The 18631-nt window shown below is 38.2% G+C and overlaps 2 protein-coding genes across 11 annotated transcripts in view; both read left to right on the top strand.

The window, feature by feature from the left end:
- Positions 1-228: 228 nt before the first annotated feature.
- trmu (tRNA 5-methylaminomethyl-2-thiouridylate methyltransferase) lies at positions 229-7261 on the top strand. Of its 2 annotated transcripts, none has more exons than XM_083527774.1 (11): positions 229-432; positions 1767-1932; positions 2101-2207; positions 2296-2418; positions 2586-2758; positions 2845-2898; positions 2986-3052; positions 5233-5333; positions 5411-5555; positions 6279-6361; positions 6822-7261. In XM_083527774.1, exons 1-11 carry the CDS (start codon positions 351-353, stop codon positions 6939-6941), a joined length of 1221 nt encoding a protein of 406 aa, XP_083383900.1. In that variant the 5' UTR covers positions 229-350; the 3' UTR covers positions 6942-7261. The 2 variants fall into 2 exon arrangements, with proteins under 2 accessions (XP_083383900.1, XP_083383901.1); XM_083527775.1 differs by lacking the exon at positions 229-432 and adding an exon at positions 1442-1552.
- Positions 7262-9571: 2310 nt separating this feature from the next.
- celsr1a (cadherin EGF LAG seven-pass G-type receptor 1a) overlaps positions 9572-18631 on the top strand; it is a 77517-nt gene continuing 68457 nt past the window's right edge. For 6 of the 9 annotated variants that reach the window (XM_083528245.1, XM_083528246.1, XM_083528243.1 and 3 more), the window contains exon 1: positions 9573-13307. In XM_083528245.1, the coding sequence (XP_083384371.1) occupies positions 9809-13307 (3499 nt within the window). In that variant the 5' untranslated portion in view covers positions 9573-9808. Of the gene's footprint in view, positions 13308-18631 lie in introns of all 9 variants that reach the window. The other 3 variants (XM_083528241.1, XM_083528239.1, XM_083528238.1) reach the window with 1 other exon arrangement.

The raw sequence follows: 18631 nt of genomic DNA, 5'->3' as shown, positions 1-18631 counted from the left end.
GAATGTCAACATGTTCCGTTAAATATAATAAACCGGGGGAAAAAAAAAAGTGATTACTTTTACAACGTACCGGCTATAAAAGTTTTATAAATTTAATGCGCGATGTCATGTATATATGTATAATATGTCATCAGTTAAACTGACTTTTGTTAAAGTGTATTTTATTATTTTATAATGTACTAGACAGTGCACCAATATACCAATATCAAAGCACTATTTCAGTTTCTTACCGGACATTATTTTGTGTAGGACCGCAAACATGGCGGCGCCCTGTTCGCGAACATGACACCTTCGATACTTCTTATATTTTGCAGAAATAAAATAACTAATTTAGTGCTGGTGTAAATGTCATGGGTATAGTAAGACATGTCGTGTGTGCCATGTCTGGCGGGGTGGACAGCTCTGTTGCTGCTCTTTTACTGAAACGTAGAGGTGAGAAATTCATCCAGTGGTTTTAATATTTACATCAGCAGTTAGCATTGTCCAAAATGACTTACAATGATCTTATTTATACAATTGAGCTGTTGAGGGTTAAGACACTTGCTCAAGGGCATCTTGGTGGTGCTGGGATTTGAACTCATGACCGTCTAATCAGCAGTCCAGCATCTTAACCACTTAGATACCATACCTATCATGATGTTTATTGATCTTTAGTGTTTCCTGCTCTAGCATGCAGCTGACAATGAACTGATTAATCAGAGCAGGTGTGTCAGGTGTAGGGAACATGTTGAGACTATTTCAGGGCCAGGTTTAGGAAAAGTAGACAATATGCTATAAGTACATTTTGATCAAGATAAAAAGAAATCACAATTACTTAAAAAAAATAAAAAATAAAAAAAAGTACAAAAACAGTACAAAATGCAAAGTACAATACAATGCAACAATTATTTTGTTTTGCTTTTACAGCTATAATGATCGTAAAACTGATGTTTCAAGAAACAAGCTCTATTATATATACGTGTATGTATGTATATATATATATATATATATATATATATATATATATATATATATATATATATATATATATATATATATATATATACATACATACATACACATACACACATATATACACACATACATACCAGGCATTACATTATGACTTTATAGCATTATGAGCGGTGAAGTGAATAACACTGATTGTCTCTTCATCATGGTGCCTGTTAGTGGGTGGACAATATCAGGCAGCAAGTAAAAATGTTTTCCTTCAAAGTAGAAGTGTTAGAAGCAGGAAAACTGACCAAGCAAAAGGATCTGAGTTTAAGTGACAAGGGTCAAATTGGGATGTCTAGACAACTGGGTCAGAGCATTTCTAAAACTGCAGCTCTTGTGTGGTGTTTCTGGTCTGCAGTGGTCAGTGTCTATCAAAAGTGGTCCAAGAAAGGAATGGTGGTGAACCGATGTCCGGGTCGTGGGTGGCCGAGGCTCACTGATGCACATGGGGAGTCCGAACCAACAAAAGAGCTCCTGAAGCTCAAATTGCTGAAGTAATGCTGTCAGGGTCAGGATGTTTCAGCAGCAAAAGGGGGACCAACACAATATTAGACAGGTGTTTTTCTTAGCTTTTATTTAGCTATTTTAAATAAGAGTTACTGCAATATTAATGTCCCACTAACAACAAAAAAAGGTCAAGTGCCGTCCAAAGTCAGCATTACTTATCGAACTACTATAGAATTACTACGTTATGTATATAAGATTTTAGTGAATCAGTAATTAAATTGTGCTGATGTGCTTATGTATATTTTTATGTGTTTTTACTTTAGGTTACCAGGTTACTGGAGTTTTCATGAAGAACTGGGACTCTCTGGACGAGAAGGGAGTGTGCACCTCAGAAAGAGATTGTGAAGATGCCTATAAAGTGTGCCAAATGCTGGATATGCCGTTCCATCAGGTCTCCTATGTCAAAGAGTACTGGCATGAAGTGTTTAGGTACAACAATTCACTGGTATTTTTGAAATTGTGGTCAATTAATATCATTGATTTTATTTGACTTAATTCTGTTGTTATTAATTGAATTATTAGAATTCATTCTCTTTGTGTATTTTTTTATTATCATGAACCAATGGGTTAATGTTTGTGAGTTTTTTTTCCTTGAAGTAATCTTCTCGGGGAGTACCAGAAAGGCAGGACACCAAATCCAGACATAATGTGCAACAAACACATCAAATTCAAACACTTCTATCAGTATGCACTCAATATTTTAGGTGAGGTTTCTGTGTATGTCTTTATATTTTAAGTTTAGTAGTGATGCTGATGTACAGTGATGGAAAACATTTTTTGTTTGCTATGCAGAAGCTGATGCCATGGCAACCGGTCACTATGCAAGAACATCTCAGGAAGATGAAGAGGTTTTCCAACAGTCACTCAAACCAGCTGATGAATTTCTCTTTAGAAAACGTTTGGAGATCAGAAAAAGTGAGTCTCCGTGTGATATATATATATATATATATATATATATATATATATATATATATATATATATATATATATATATATATATATATATATATATATATATAGTAATGTTTTCATACAGTTGGAGTGTAATCCTGTGAGTTTATGAGTGTCCTTCTTTTTTCTAGCTGTGCGGCTGTACCAAGGTGCTGATCGCCTTAAAGACCAAACCTTCTTCCTCAGCCAAATCAAACAGGATGCCCTGCGGCGAACCATCTTCCCACTGGCTGGATTTACCAAAGAATATGTCAAGAAAATAGCAGCTGAGGCAGGGTTCCATCATGTCCTGAAGAAGAAGGAGGTAATAAATCATGTGTGCTGTATTTTGACGTATTAGACACTTGTATGTTTTGTGATATAAGAGAACATGCTTACTGTTTCTTACAGAGTATGGGAATCTGTTTCATTGGTGAGCGAAATTTTGAAGATTTTATCCTCCAGGTATGTGTTTCGTATACGCCAAAGAGCAATGCTACCTAACGTCATGAGACCCAAAGCTCGCTGAATGTGGAACTCTTTCCGTGACAGTACTTAGAGCCTAAACCTGGACATTTTGTCTCTATCGAGGATGGGAAGATAATGGGAAAGCATAAAGGTATTTTCATATGTTTTGTAATGCATGAAAATGCTGTAATCTGTACTAATAACAGTTTTAGCAAGAATAATTATTTTTTTTAATGTTACATGACACAAAGGGGTGGGTTTTTTGCCGTTTGAAAAAGGTTTTTATTCAGCCGCATTCTTTGTGCCCGAAAGCAAATATAGTGCACGAGGTATCAATGTCAGTTATATTATACTAAAGACAAAGCAAGAAAAAGCACTGATATTGTTTTTAAAATGAAAAATTAAATCTTGTAATAATCACTCAGAGAAAGTTGCAACATATATTAGTATTATTTCCATACTGTCCATTTAGTTCAGTTATAAAATCATCCAATCAGGTATCAGCTGTACGGTATAGAAGCACATACAGATACAAGCACTTCAGTTAATGGTCATATTGATCATTAGAATTGGCTCGATGGGGGGGGGGGGGGATTTGGGGTCATTTGTCAAATTCACCCCTAACAGCTCTCATATTTTTTTTTAGCTTGGGAGCATTTTTGGATTGTTCATAATAATAATTGTGTAGTAATCATTTTACCTGTATAATTCAGTAGAAGTATACACAACACATATGTGGTTGTACATTTCAGTAAGTCTTGATGACTAGACAGTGACTCTACTGCATTTCAATGTATCTAGAAAATGCCAAAGCATGCACAAGGCTTTAGAAATATCATCACATGAGTCTGGATTTACGAATGTGTTATTAAAGAATGTTTAGGAAATTGTAATAGCACCTAATCCACTGTATGTGTGTATATAATTATATATATATATATATATATATATATATATATATATATATATATATATATATATATATATCAGACAATGTATATACAGTGAGGAAAAAATAAGTATTTGAACACCCTGCTATTTTGCAAGTTCTCCCACTTAGAAATCATGGAGGGGTCTGAAATTGTCATCGTAGGTGCATGTCCACTGTGAGAGACATAATCTAAAAAAAACATCCAGAAATCACAATATATGATTTTTAAACTATTTATTTGTAATTTAATTTGAAAATGGAAGAAGCTAAACATGACTGTCAATCGCCCTCGGACTGGGGAAGGTGAGAAATCAGCCCAGAACTACACATGAGGATCTGGTCATTGACCTGAAAAGAGCTGGGACCACCGTTTCCAAGATTACTGTTGGTAATACACTAAGACGTCATGGTTTGAAATCATGCATGGCACGGAAGGTTCCCCTGCTTAAACCAGCACATGTCCAGGCACGTCTTAAGTTTGCCAATGACCATTTGGATGATCCAGAGGAGTCATGGGAGAAAGTCATGTGGTCAGATGAGACCAAAATAGAACTTTTGGGTCATAATTCCACTAAACGTGTTTGTAGGAAGAAGAATGATGAGTACCATCCCAAGAACACCATCCCTACTGTGAAGCATGGGGGTGGTAGCATCATGCTTTGGGGGTGTTTTTCTGCACATGGGACAGGGCGACTGCACTGTATTAAGGAGAGGATGACCGGGGCCATGTATTGCGAGATTTTGGGGAACAACCTCCTTCCCTCAGTTAGAGCATTGAAGATGGGTCGAGGCTGGGTCTTCCAACATGACAATGACCCGAAGCAAACAGCCAGGATAACCAAGGAGTGGCTCTGTAAGAAGCATATCAAGGTTCAGGCGTAGCCTAACCAGTCTCCAGACCTAAACCCAATAGAGAATCTTTGGAGGGAGCTTAAACTCCGTGTTTCTCAGCGACAGGCCAGAAACCTGACTGATCTAGAGAAGATCTGTGTGGAGGAGTGGGCCAAAATCCCTCCTGCAGTGTGTGCAAACCTGGTGAAAAACTACAGGAAACGTTTGACCTCTGTAATTGCAAACAAAGGCTACTGTACCAAATATTAACATTGACTTTCTCAGGTGTTCAAATACTTATTTGCATCTGTATTATACAAATAAATAGTTTAAAAATCATACATTGTGATTTCTGGATTTTTTTTTTAGATTATGTCTCTCACAGTTGACATGCACCTACAATGACCATTTTAGAGCCCTCCATGATTTCTAAGTGAAAGAACTTGCAAAATAGCAGAGTGTTCAAATACTTATTTTCCTCACTGTATGTATATATATATATATATATATATATATATATATATATATATATATATATATATATATATATATATATATATTTCTTGTAGGTTGGTTCACGTTTACTTTAGGACAAAGAGCCCGGATAGGTGGACAAAAACATCCTTGGTTTGTGGTGGATAAAGATATCAGGACTGGTGAAATCTTTGTTGTGAGTTGTATATCATTTCTTTCTCAAAAACTCGATTTTTCATGCAAATTCGCTGAAGCTCGCTTTTATTTTATCAGGGTCCTACTACCAACCATCCCGCACTGTTACGAGACACACTGCAGACAAATCGCTTCCACTGGATTAGTGGAGAGCCTCCTGCTGACCTGGTGCACACACAGATGATGGAGTGTCACTTCAGGTTCATCCACCAAATGCCTTTGAGTAAGTCATAATATGTTAGGAATAAAGCATGAACCAAACACAGTGTGACGTTGTGTGTCTCAGAGAGACTTTTATTGCCCAAAGTTATTTTTCAGTGAACCACATGTCTCATGTATGCTGTATGTATGTTGGACTTCTGATCAGAAGTATGTTGTTGGACATCTGATAATAAGGCCATGAGTTTGAATCCCACCACCATTAATCTGCCACTGTTAAACCCTCAAACACGGCCTTCAATCCTCAACTGCTCAGGTGTATGAAAGAGAGAATTGTAAGTCGCTCTCTATAAGGGCATCTGCCAAATGCCATAAATGTATGTTTTATTTATATACTACAGCAGTTTAGCATTTTTTTTTATCAATGTTGTGAGATATCCATCAAACCAGTTTCCATTATTGTATACAGCTTAATCTATTAGAAAGCAATGACACTGGACAATCCTTCCAAATAAATATACAATTTGTAATTGCTTTTCTAGCTGCAGCTAGAGCTTTTCAGAGCTGCTGTTATTAGAAGAAGAAACATCAACACCTTCTGATGAGTCCGATTCATCGTTTTTTTCATTAGCATGTGCTTTATATTCAGAATGATTTACAATTCATGTAGGATCCAGTTCAAGATTAGAGTGCAGCGGTTAAACATAACGTTATCAAGTGGCCTAAGCATAAGACTTTATGCTTTATTGTGAACCCTGCTGTGAAGTTGCATTTCTGTGTTTTTTAGCTCCCTGCTGTGTGACTCTGAATCTGGACGGTTCAGTCTGGATAACGTCAAAGCAGCCACTGAGAGCACTGACTCCTGGACAGGTAAATAAAATTACTAAAAATGGACGGTGTGTCGAATGACAGGCGGACATTTGGTTTTTTATTTCACAAGGTTGCCTGATGTATCAAAAAGTTATTTCAGACCAAAAAAAGTTAATAAATAGTTTGCTGCTTGAATGTTACAATTTTTTTTCTTTACAGTCTGTAATAAATCATTCTGAAATTACTGGAAACGCTTGTTTAAGCTATTGTGGTGTGTGTGTGTGTGTGTGTGTGTGTGTGTGTGTGTGTGTGTGTGTGTGTGTGTGTGTGTGTATATATATATATATATATAATGTGTATGTATGTATGCGTATGTATGTATATATATGTGTATGTATGTATGTATGTATGTATGTATGTATATGGGGTTCTATATTTATAGGAATTATTTATTTATTATTCATAGAAATGTATAGAGGAAAGTGGAATTTTTGGATCACCTGGTGCAATTCTCTTGCAGTTTGCAGTGTTATATAAGGGAGACGAGTGTCTTGGCAGTGGGAAAATTGTTCAACTGGGCCCCAGTGAGCACACATTCCAGAGAGTCCGTGTTCAACAGCTACCAGAATCAGCCGCCTGAAATAATCCACGCCAAACACCACAGACACGTGTATATTCACACACTGCCTCAATATGCATCCTTACTAGCATCTAAAGAGAATCACCAAAAAGGAAGCGGTTTTAACATTTTGTATAAAAGGATTGGGAAGGATTGTAAAAAAGGATTGTTAAATGTAAAAACGATGGCATCTATCGAGAATGCTGCATTTTACAGTATGCAATGTATGTTAAATTAATTTACTTGTTATATGTATGACTGTTTCATTTGTCCGTTGTATGGCTCACATTCTACCTGTAAAAAAGAAATGTCATTTAAATACATAATATTGGATATTTGTGTAGATACTCCTCATCTTATTAAAACAGTGTTAGTTTTGTTTTATTCAGTTTTTTCTTTTATATTTATTTATCATATTTCTTGACCACTAGATGGCGCGGTAGCACAAACTAAGTATAATTTTTTTTTATTACAAATAGAATATATATATATATATATATATATATATATATATATATATATATATATATATATATATATATATATATATATATATATATATATATATACATACACACACACACACACACACACACACAGCTGTTACTGTTTCAGTTAATGGCTGTATTTGACCATTTAGTAAAATAGAACACATTGTATATTTGTGTGTGTGTGTGTGTGTGCATATGTGTGTATATATATATATATATATATATATATATATATATATATATATATATATATATATATATATATATATATATATATATATATATGCATAGAACCATACAGAAGATGAATATTGGGGGAAAAAAAAAACAGTTGTTTTACCTCTGTAAATGAACTTGACTTGTTCCTCACTGAACAGATTGCACTTATCTCCCAAATTTGAAGATACATTACAATATAATAAAATGTGTGGCATAGTAAAAATTATTTAAAGTATATAATTAGATGTATTTAAATATTTCAGGTGTGCAGTTGAAATATGTTTATTATATTTCATCCTAGATTTACAGCAAAATATATTTTTGCAGTGGACTAGCAATACCAGATAAAACCTCAAATCTTTAGCAGTTTGTTTTATTATTCTGTGATTAGCTCATACAGTTTGGTCAAAAGGCTTATCATTGAGATTGTGGTTATTTTTAACAGGTTATTCATGTGTCCTTGGATAAAGACTTTAAAAGTCATTAAAAAAAAATAACTTAAAAAAAAATTAGGATCTCACACCAGTTAGCCTAAAGAATTCTCATAGAATAAATAATTTTTAGCCTGACATAAAACAACGGATAAATAATTATATTTCTCCATCTACCTACCATTAAGTGATGCTTAACTCATGGGATTTATTTTTTACTTGTTCATGCAAAAAAATATCTTATAGGATTTTATCTGGTACATTTTATTTTAAAATGACACTAGACTAAATATAAATCGATAAACCTTTTTATGATTTTTTTTCCTTTTTCTATTGCGGTAATTCTGTTTTTTCTTTTGGAAAAATGTTTATTCATAAGAAAATTATCTTTCAAAAGAACAAAAATTTTTTTTTTTTTTTTTACTGAATTTAGATTCCTTTAGTTAAAATGTGTACGAAGAGTACAGTGCATTTATTTTAATCTTTATAGGATAAAATGAATAAATAAATAGATGTTTGGTTTTCTAAGCCCTGTTGTTGTTTTCTTTTGTTGACGTGAGATTTTCTTAGCTTTTATGAACTCCTCTGAACAGTGGAGGATTATATATGTTGAACTCCAAAAAACATTTATGTAAATGAATGGTTCTAAAGCTTGTATCTCTAATAAATGTATCTGTGAGATACTGAAGCTCTTGGTCTTCCTTCATCATCAGTTTTGATGAATGTACTTGAGGATACTTTTAAAGTTCCTGAGGTTTTTCAGATTGACTGGCCTTCATGTCTTAATGTAATTATTGAATTTTTTTTTTTTTACTCTTTAATATCTTTCTAAAAGATTATGGGGGTCCCCAGTTGTTGTGTAATTCATATTTCTTTACTAAAATAATCCTGGGGACCCTCCTAAGTATTTTTTTATTTGTCATGGGGGGTCCCTAATGCCTTAATCCATATTATGGCAAGAAACCAGTGCTCGAATTGGTGGATTTTTCAAGGTGTTATAGCACTAATAGTGTTATTGACCGAGTACTTACAATTTCCTCTGTATGAATTGAAATATTCTGAACACCTCGTGAATATAAGAAAATCATAAGTTTGCTAAACTAAATCTGAATGAAGTTTGGACACTGTAAAATATAAAACAAACATATTCGGGGTTGTTTAACACTTTTTTTGTTTGCTACATTATTCGATATGTGTTCTTTCAGTCTTCAGATCTTCACTATTAATTTACAATGTTGAAAATTATATATATATATATATATATATATATATATATATATATATATATATATATATATATATATATATATATATATTTGTCTGTTTGTTTATAATTTTTTTGTTCTCCCTCAGATGAAGTATAAACCGCGCGCGTGTGAAGGACATCACGCCGGTGGAGCGCGTGAAGATCCTCGGTGCGTGGAGCCGCGCGCGCACCGGGTTCATATGCTAATCTCCAGCAGGGGAAGGAGGAAGAGAAGGTGGAGAAGGTGGAGGAGGAGGAGTGGTGAGCGCGGAGCCATCTTGGCGTCATTTGGGACTTTGCTGGAACAAGAGCGAGAAGTTAGAGCTCTATGGAGCGTGGATATTTTGGGGTGGTTTAAAAAAAAATACAACAACAACAACAGGAAAGTACCATGAAGGATAAAAGAAAGTCGAGGATTCGTGAGAAGGAGAGCTGATGGTTGAGTGGGATTGATTTCGAGGGAAAGTTTTGAGCTTTTTTTTTATTTATATATAAAGGACCATGGAAGGGACTGTGTGTCTCCTTCTGCTTCTGTCTCTGTCTCTCGCTGAATGTTTCGACCTGCACCTTTCAGACACTTTACACCCAGGATCCGTTCTGCTGGATTTATCACTCGGACCGGGTTGGATTTATACACTTGATCGGACTTTGACTTCTAAAGCGTTAGAAAACGCTGTTCAAGTGGACCGGCATGACGGAGCGGTCCGTCTCGTGCGCCCTGTGAACTGCACGCGCCTGGCGCAGAGCAACCCGGTCTCCCTAAGTTTCAGGATCTTCTCGGTAAGCACTCATGATTTGGTGTTCGCTCACGTCAACGTGTTCGTTCACGGCCAGGACTGCTTTATCAAATACAGACGGAAGAGAGTCTGGAACGAGCCTGACGTTCACGTCGATCACCATTACAGCCTTAAGACTTCCTGCTTGTCCTCGGGTGTCCGGCTCGTGAACCTCGAGGACAGTGTCCCTGCCTTCACGCGGCGTCACGCCCGGGAGTTTTCGGAACGCTCGTGCGTCTCGGAGGGCTTGAACGCGTTTGCGCGTGATGGCAGCGTTTACGCTCGTGGGGAAATCTGCTTGGAACAGAAGACACATGGGACAGTAACGTGCGCGCTACGCGGCTCTCCGGTCTCGGTGCGCGTGAGGCTGATCTTGGAGAGGACACCGGGAGCGCGTGCTGAGCACGGAGCTCAGGAATGGAGGCTGCGCAGGAGGAGAAGTGTGAATTCAGCTCCTGTCTTCCAGCTGCCCAACTACCAAGTGTCCGTCCCGGAGAACGAGCCACCGGGCACGAGGGTCATCACACTCAAAGCTGCAGACGCAGACAGTGGAGAAGCTGGTAGGATCGAGTACAGCATGGAGGCTTTGTTTGATAGCCGCTCCAACGACTTCTTAAGGATCGACCCTCAGACAGGTGACATCGAAACTGAGCGACCTTTGGACAGAGAGTTCAAGGACACCCATGTGTTTAAAGTGACTGCCACAGACTTTGGCACACCTCGGCGTTCAGCTACATCTTACCTCACCGTCACGGTCCGAGACACCAATGACCACGGGCCTGTTTTTGAACAAACGGAATACAGGGTCAGCATTCGAGAGAACGTCGAAGTTGGCTTTGAGGTGATGACAATAAGGGCCACGGATGAAGATGCGCCTTCCAACGCCAACATGATCTATAAAATTGTGAACGCCGATGGTGTGAACTCGATTTTCGAGATCGACTCCAAGAACGGACTCGTGAAGGTCCGAGTCCGTCCAGACCGAGAGACGTTAGCACAATATATGCTCATCGTAGAGGCAAATGACCAAGGAAAGGACCCAGGACCTCGCAGTGCAACAGCTACCGTTCATATAACTGTAGAAGATGAGAATGACAACTATCCTCAGTTCAGTGAGAAGAGATATATAGTCCAAGTGCCTGAGAATGTGCCTGTCAACACTCGGGTGGCTCAGGTGGAAGCCACGGACAAAGACGAGGGCAACAACGCCAGAGTTCATTACAGTATAATCAAAGGCAATGTAAAAGGCCAGTTTTACATTCACTCTCTGACTGGTGTCATCGATGTTATAAACCCCCTGGATTATGAAACACATCGGGAATATAGTCTCGGAATTAAGGCCCAGGATGGAGGCAGACCCCCTCTTATTAACAGCACTGGACTGGTCAGTGTGCAAGTAATTGATATTAACGACAATGCGCCCATGTTTGTAAGCACTCCTTTCCAAGCAACCATTTTAGAGAACGTACCTATTGGGTATTCAGTCATTCATATCCAGGCCATTGACTCAGATTCTGGTGAGAATGCCCGCTTGGATTATTGTCTCACAGATACTTCCCCTGATTTCCCCTTCACCATCAACAATAGCACAGGCTGGATTACAGCCAGTTCTGCTCTGGACAGAGAAACCACAGAATATTACACCTTTGGTGTGGAAGCCAGGGACAACGGGATTCCAGTGATGTCCTCGTCTGCTAGCGTTAGTATAACAGTGCTGGACGTGAACGACAATGCACCAACCTTTACTGAGAAGATTTACTCCCTGAAAATGAATGAAGATGCTGTGGTGGGAAGCAGTGTGCTGACCGTGACAGCTGTGGACCGGGACATCAATAGTGTGGTGACCTATCAGATATCCAGTGGAAACACTCGGAACAGGTTTGCTATCACCAGTCAAAGCGGCGGCGGCCTCGTCACGCTAGCATTGCCTTTGGATTACAAGCAGGAACGACAGTATGTTCTGACGATTACCGCCTCAGATGGCACTCTGTACGACACAGCACAGGTCTTTATTAACGTCACCGACGCCAACACGCACCGACCCGTGTTTCAGAGCGCCAACTACCATATAATGTTGAGTGAGGACAAGCCTATTGGGTCCACCGTAGTGGTAATCAGCGCAACAGACGAAGACACGGGTGAGAACGCACGTATAACATACATCATGGAAGACAAAGTGCCGCAGTTTGCAATCGACCCAGACACTGGTGCAATTACCACAATGATGGAGATTGATTTTGAAGACCAGCCCGCCTATACACTGGTTATCATTGCTCATGACAACGGCATACCCCAGAAATCAGACACCACTTACGTGGAGATCATGGTGGAGGATGCCAACGACAACATCCCTCAGTTTAACCGAGAAAAGTACCAGGGCACGGTTTTCGAAGATGCACCTAAGCGCACCAGCGTCCTCCAGATCTCTGCCTCAGACAGGGATTCAGGACACAACGGCTGGGTAATCTACACCTTCCAAGGTGGCGATGATGGAGACGGAGATTTCTATATCGAACAGTCTTCCGGAATCATCCGAACAAACCGGAAGCTGGATAGAGAAAACATTCCAGTTTACAACCTAAAAGCCTATGCGATAGATAGAGGAATTCCTCCCCTCAAAGCAGCAGTGGAGATCCAGGTGTCAGTGCTGGACATTAACGACAACGCGCCAGTGTTTGTCAAGGATGAGTTTTATATCGAAGTCAAAGAGAACAGCCCTATCGATTCCGTGGTGGCGCGGATAACCGCCATAGACCCAGATGAAGGAACTAACGCTCAAATCATGTACCAAATAGTGGAGGGAAATGTCCCTGAAGTATTCGAATTGGATATTTTTACTGGAGATCTAAAAGCACTCACGGATTTAGACTATGAGACAAGGACAGAGTATGTGATTGTAGTACAGGCCACGTCCGCCCCGCTGGTCAGCAGGGCGACGGTCCACGTCCGTTTGGTTGATGTCAACGACAACGAGCCTGTCCTGCAGAATTTTGAGATTATCTTTAATAATTACATCACTAATAAATCCAACAGTTTTCCTACCGGGGTTATAGGAAAGGTACCAGCTCATGACCCGGATGTGTCCGATAAACTTAAATATAGCTTCATGGAAGGGAATGAATTAAGTTTGCTCATTCTAAATCCAGACACCGGAGAGCTAAAACTCAGCCGAGCCCTGGACAATAACAGACCACTGGAGGCCACCATGAAAGTATCTGTCACAGGTAAGAGCCTGCTGATATGTAAATAGGTTCTGGATCAGTTATGTTATTATTATACAGTATATGTCTAAATAGAAGTGCAGTGAATTGCGAATAATGCCGCCGACTGATCTGATTATCCGACTGTCTCAAGCATGTGTTCGCTCCAGGCTGTAGCAGGATCAAGTTCAGCCGCTTTTTTAACTGTTTGTACTTTTTATTTAAGTGTTGTTCTTGATGTGGGTGGTGTGCTTTCACATGTAAGAATTGAGTTACTGTCGTTGGTGAAAGTGCGTTCTAAGATTATATCAAGTGGGAGCGTGAATGTAAAAGGTAATTGTTTGCACTGGTACAGCAGTGTTCATTCGATTACGCTATCTCTGAGACTTGCTGAAACGTGTTCGTTATCATATTAGTACAGTGGAACACCAGGAGATGCCACTGCTTTTATCCTCTATTCTCTCTGTCATTTAAATCACATCAGGGGTTTTAGATGCTACAACCCTTTTAGTATTTCTTTCTTTTTCACGTTCTTGCCATCCCTTTTTTTCCTCTCGATGTCTCTCTCATGCATTCCTCTTCCTGCTTGTTTGCAACCTGTATTTTGCATACAGCCTATTCAGAGAGCCTCTCTTGCTCTTTTGTGTGCTGCCTGTGGCTTTATGGCTTACTCTTTGTTCTCATGATTGCTGTTCTTCAGCTCAGAATCCACGCTTGCGGTTGACCCTTTGTAGGACAGCATCGGCCAGCATTACTTTGTCGTCCAGTTTATATTTCTCTCAGCCTCTGTTTCGCTCTCTGTCATCATGTTATTAAGATTTTCTGATTAGTTATTTCTGTCCTTTTGACTCTTTTCTCTCTCTCTCTCTCTCTCTCTCTCTCTCTCTCTCTCTCTCTCTCTCTCTCTCTCTCTCTTACATGGTGTCTTTTAATCTAATTAAAGTAATGCATACTACCCCCCCCCCCCCCCACACACACACACACACACACACACACACACACATGCTACATGTCAAATGTTAGGTAACCATTAACACTGGTTGTATGACCTCTTCACCCTTGACTCTAGGGAAAGGAAATTGGCCTGAAGGCATAACAACTGACTCTGAGCTAGACCTTTTAGCTAATGAAGAGCTTCTTTGAATTTGCCATCATTGAGCTAGTAATCACCATTTTTTTTTTTATCTTCTGTCACATTATAGACTTAAACACCCCACTGTGTTTTTGGAAAGTAAACAGAGAACTGCCAGATTTCTCTGTCTGATAAAAGCTAAAGTTAACATTGTAGACACAACAAAGGCTTGTCTTTCCCATAAAAACTCATTTAGGATGGCAAACAAGCGGGAATGAGGGCTAGGTGTTCCGGCTGCAACCTAATCTCCCTTATCAGTATGATTTGAGCCCTTTTCCCTATCATCTCAGGGGTCTCTGTGTAAGCATGGTGGCTCTCGCCATTGTGAGGAGTATTGATTTTGATTTTCCGCCTGTCCGCTCTGTTTGGCCGGATAAGTACAAGTGATAAGCCGCGTTGACGGCTAAAAGACTGTTAGTGCCATTGCTTAAATAAGACGTGAAAGTTGAAGATCTGTGCTTTGTCAGAGCTCTTCAACTTGACATGATACTGTGTGTGGCATTCAAGGGGATGATGAGTGCTAACTCGGGTAATCACGACAGCAAGAATGCCCCACTCAGGTCTTCTCAAGCCACAGTCTGACAGAGATTTGACTCCTAAAACAAACCATTAATCTTTTAAAAAAATCTTTAGAGTCGTAGTCATACAGGACCAGAGTCTGACATCTCCAGGTTATGGTCAGCAGAGGAAGCTTGCCGATACATGTAAGCCCTGTAGCAACATTGACATGTTTTTTTTTTTTTTTTTTTTTTTATGACCTGCTACAGGTCTCGCATAGCTGAGCTTTTTCACATTTCTTACCCCAGATCATTCAAGTTTATCTCAGTTTCAACCCCACAAGCTACCTTAACAGCTCCACATTGAAATCTATCGCCTCTATTCACTTCATGTTTGGTGTGATCGACTACGGATGCGCTTTATCGAAACATTAATTTATACATGGAGAACAAATCGAAGGTCCGTTTGCGCAAAAACATTTCAATGAAGCTCCTACCCTACTACCCTGTAGTATAAGACGAAAATGTTTTAGTTTTCTTAGATCCAGTTTTTAAAGGATATATATATATATATATATATATATATATATATATATATATATATATATATATATATATATATATATATATATAAAATTATTGTTAAAGTGTAATTTATATATACCACTGTGGCCAATGAGTGTTGCTGTATGAAAGAGACTTGCTAGAGTGTGTGTTAAGGTAGAAAAGAGTGTGTGGGAAACAACAGGTTAAGAGGTAGTGGCCAGCTGTGACTGTACGTCTACCCCTGCCATTTGTATAGCAGCTGCACAAATGAAAGGACGAGAAAAGAGGGAACAAATATTCATACACTGGTTACCTTCAGGCCTAATGTATAAATCACCATTGATTTTCCGTAGCTTGACATGAGGCCTGTCCTGCTTTTCCTTCAGCCTGTTGTCATAACAAGTTATCCTCTTCCCCAGGTGTAAGGTCACTTACGACATGACCCTCTACCCTTTAACCTCTCCATGCTGCAGGTCAGGCTGTCTGCTGTTGGAAGTCTAGTGCTTTTATGTACCTTTTGCCTATAATGGTGAAACTTGAGGTGCTTTTTTGCATATCAGTTCGTCTCAAAGTGATGTCTTCGAATCATAGCCAGGTATCACAGTATAGTACTGTTATTAAGTTTCATTAAACTGATCACAGAATAGGTTTAAACCAAATTTTATTACCCCAAAAAGAGGTGGGAGAAAACTCTCCGATAATCAGGCAATATATTATTGTACAGGTTTAGCTAATATTTGAATACTACAAGGACTAGATTTTAACCTCAGTTGCAAAAAAAAGAAGTGTAATACACTTATATGTTAAATTGCAGATATTTGTCTTTAATCACAGAGATCCTGAATGTAAGTCCTAGAAATGTTTTATGCATAGGATAATCATACAGAATTTAATTCATTCATATTATTTTGTGTTTAATAAAAATTACACAAATTTCTTTTTTTTTTTTTTTTTTATGAGGAAATCCAGAAGGTTTTTATTGGTCTCTGGCAACATTTCTTTTTCTTTTTTTTTTTTAATAATTTGATTGATTTCTTATTTACATTCAACCAAAACAACAACAGAGCCGATCTGTATACAGCCGACACACACAGCATGCGTTTAAATAACAATATAACAACAATGTATTGTTAGTATGGAACAGTGACCATAGAAAGGCAAAGGGCAAGACAAGGGCTAGGGTCTTGCTTGTTAAAGTTTTTCCGATGAGAGAAGATTAGCCCCAAATTTCTACAATTAACGAATTAATAGAAAAAAAAAGATGTAAACTCATTGAAGTTCTTCCGCTCATTCTTCTCACTACTCAGAATTTGTCCCGTGCCAAACCTCGCCTGTTTTCATAGAAACTTCTGCAGCAGCTGCTATATCTGTCTGTCCTGTCTATAGAAACTGTTAGATTACTGAGTCTGGCTGGCTCAGGGACCTTCTCTCTCTTTATACTTCGACCACCTACAATCTGTGCTGTAGACAGACTCATTTATTTTTTCAGTGATATTTGCAATTCTTTATATTAGACAATGTTTTTTTATTCCAAACTCAGTCGAAGTGCAATCGTTTTTAATTCTGCATACAGACTTCACTGAGCAACCAGGGGCCCACTGAAATATGAACATCAATTAACCGAACCTAACAGCACAAGCTCTGTTAAATGAACAGGAAAGGAATCTGATTCATGTTTAATCTTGCAGACTCATTCAGGAGCCAAGACAGAAATATGGGGGATGTGATTTCACTCCAGTGCCAAAAGTGGGAGTAATGAAAAACAATACAATAAGCCTCAAAGACAGATACAGGGTTATTCTAGGACAGTGCGCACTGGAATATGGCATAACTACATTTTATGCGGGCACTATAGTGCAGTGAAGATTGATATATAACAACTTATTACATTGTATATAATTTGTATAGTTCTATATAACTTATAACATTGCAAATATATTGCATAAGTTGTATATAACTTATAACCCACCCCCCACCCCCACCCTTTTTTAAAATGATTGCATTCTAATGTCGGTACCTTCATGTAAATTTAGTAGAAATTGTGACGTCGCTCTTTATTTGTAGTCTTATGAGGAAATGTCCTCCAGTCTTTCTGTCTGGGTTTTGAGGTAAAAGTAGCACTCAACCAATTGCATTCATTTCTAGTTTGACCACTTCCAGTTGAGCAGCTGAATGGGTCTAGAAGTGTAATTACAGTCTTTAAAGCAGCATTCTGTACGTTCTGGCTGTTTCATCTATGGCCTCAGGCAACACACAACCCCAAAGATATGAATGACCCAAACCTCGAATGGCTCTAGAAATGTTTTACAAAGGAATTTTTAACGATATCCTACAATAGACTTTTAGCCTATTTTCCTTCTTTCAAGTTAGGTGTTTTTTGTTTTTTTTTTTTTAATCAAAGAGTTAATACCAGGAATTGATTCACTTATGGTAATTTATTCCACAATGCTGTCGAATTAGTTTCTATAGTAACAACTCATGCATTGGGTTGATACATAACTGATGATATGGCGACTTTTATAAGGTGTTTACTTATTTAAGATGTTTATTTATGGAAGAAATTATTGCAAAGTCTGTCAGTAGTTTTCCATCACAAGGAAGTCTTAAAGTCTTAAGGACTTCACAAGCTCCCGTTTAATTTGTCTGGTTACCTTCGAGGTAAACTAGGAACGAGATGATTCATCGTAGATGCATTTGTCCTTCATTTTGTTCTCTTTGTATGCATCTGTACATGCTTTCAGGAGCTGCTATAGATTTAGTAGTTTCAAGTTTCAACCTTATTTGTCGTGCAGAAAATGTCAGTGACAATTGTTCACTGAAATGCTTAAGGGGATGCATATACTGTACATCACAAGATAAAGGAGAAAGGAAATAGGGGGAAAGGGATTAGTATGCACCTAGTAGTATGTAGTGCGTAGTTAATATGTAAGTGAAGTGCAGATCCTGTGACAAGTGGAATATTTACAGTCATAGAATGTGAAAAAGAGGTGCAAAAGGTAGTGGAAATAATATAATAGAAATAGTAGAAATATCGATATAATATCTGTGTTCTGTTTAATTGAAGCTTCTAAGGTTCTATAGCTATAATAGTAGTGTTGCAATCTAATTTAGAGTAATGGTTTAGAGTTTAATTTCAGTAATGGTTCTGAATGAAAATGATAGCTATCAGTTTT

This window comes from Silurus aristotelis (assembly GCF_946808225.1).
Source record: "Silurus aristotelis genome assembly, chromosome: 24".
Classification (NCBI taxonomy): Eukaryota; Metazoa; Chordata; class Actinopteri; order Siluriformes; family Siluridae; genus Silurus; species Silurus aristotelis.
Note: the sequence above shows the minus strand (reverse complement) of the source record. Positions and strands in the feature narration are given on the sequence as shown.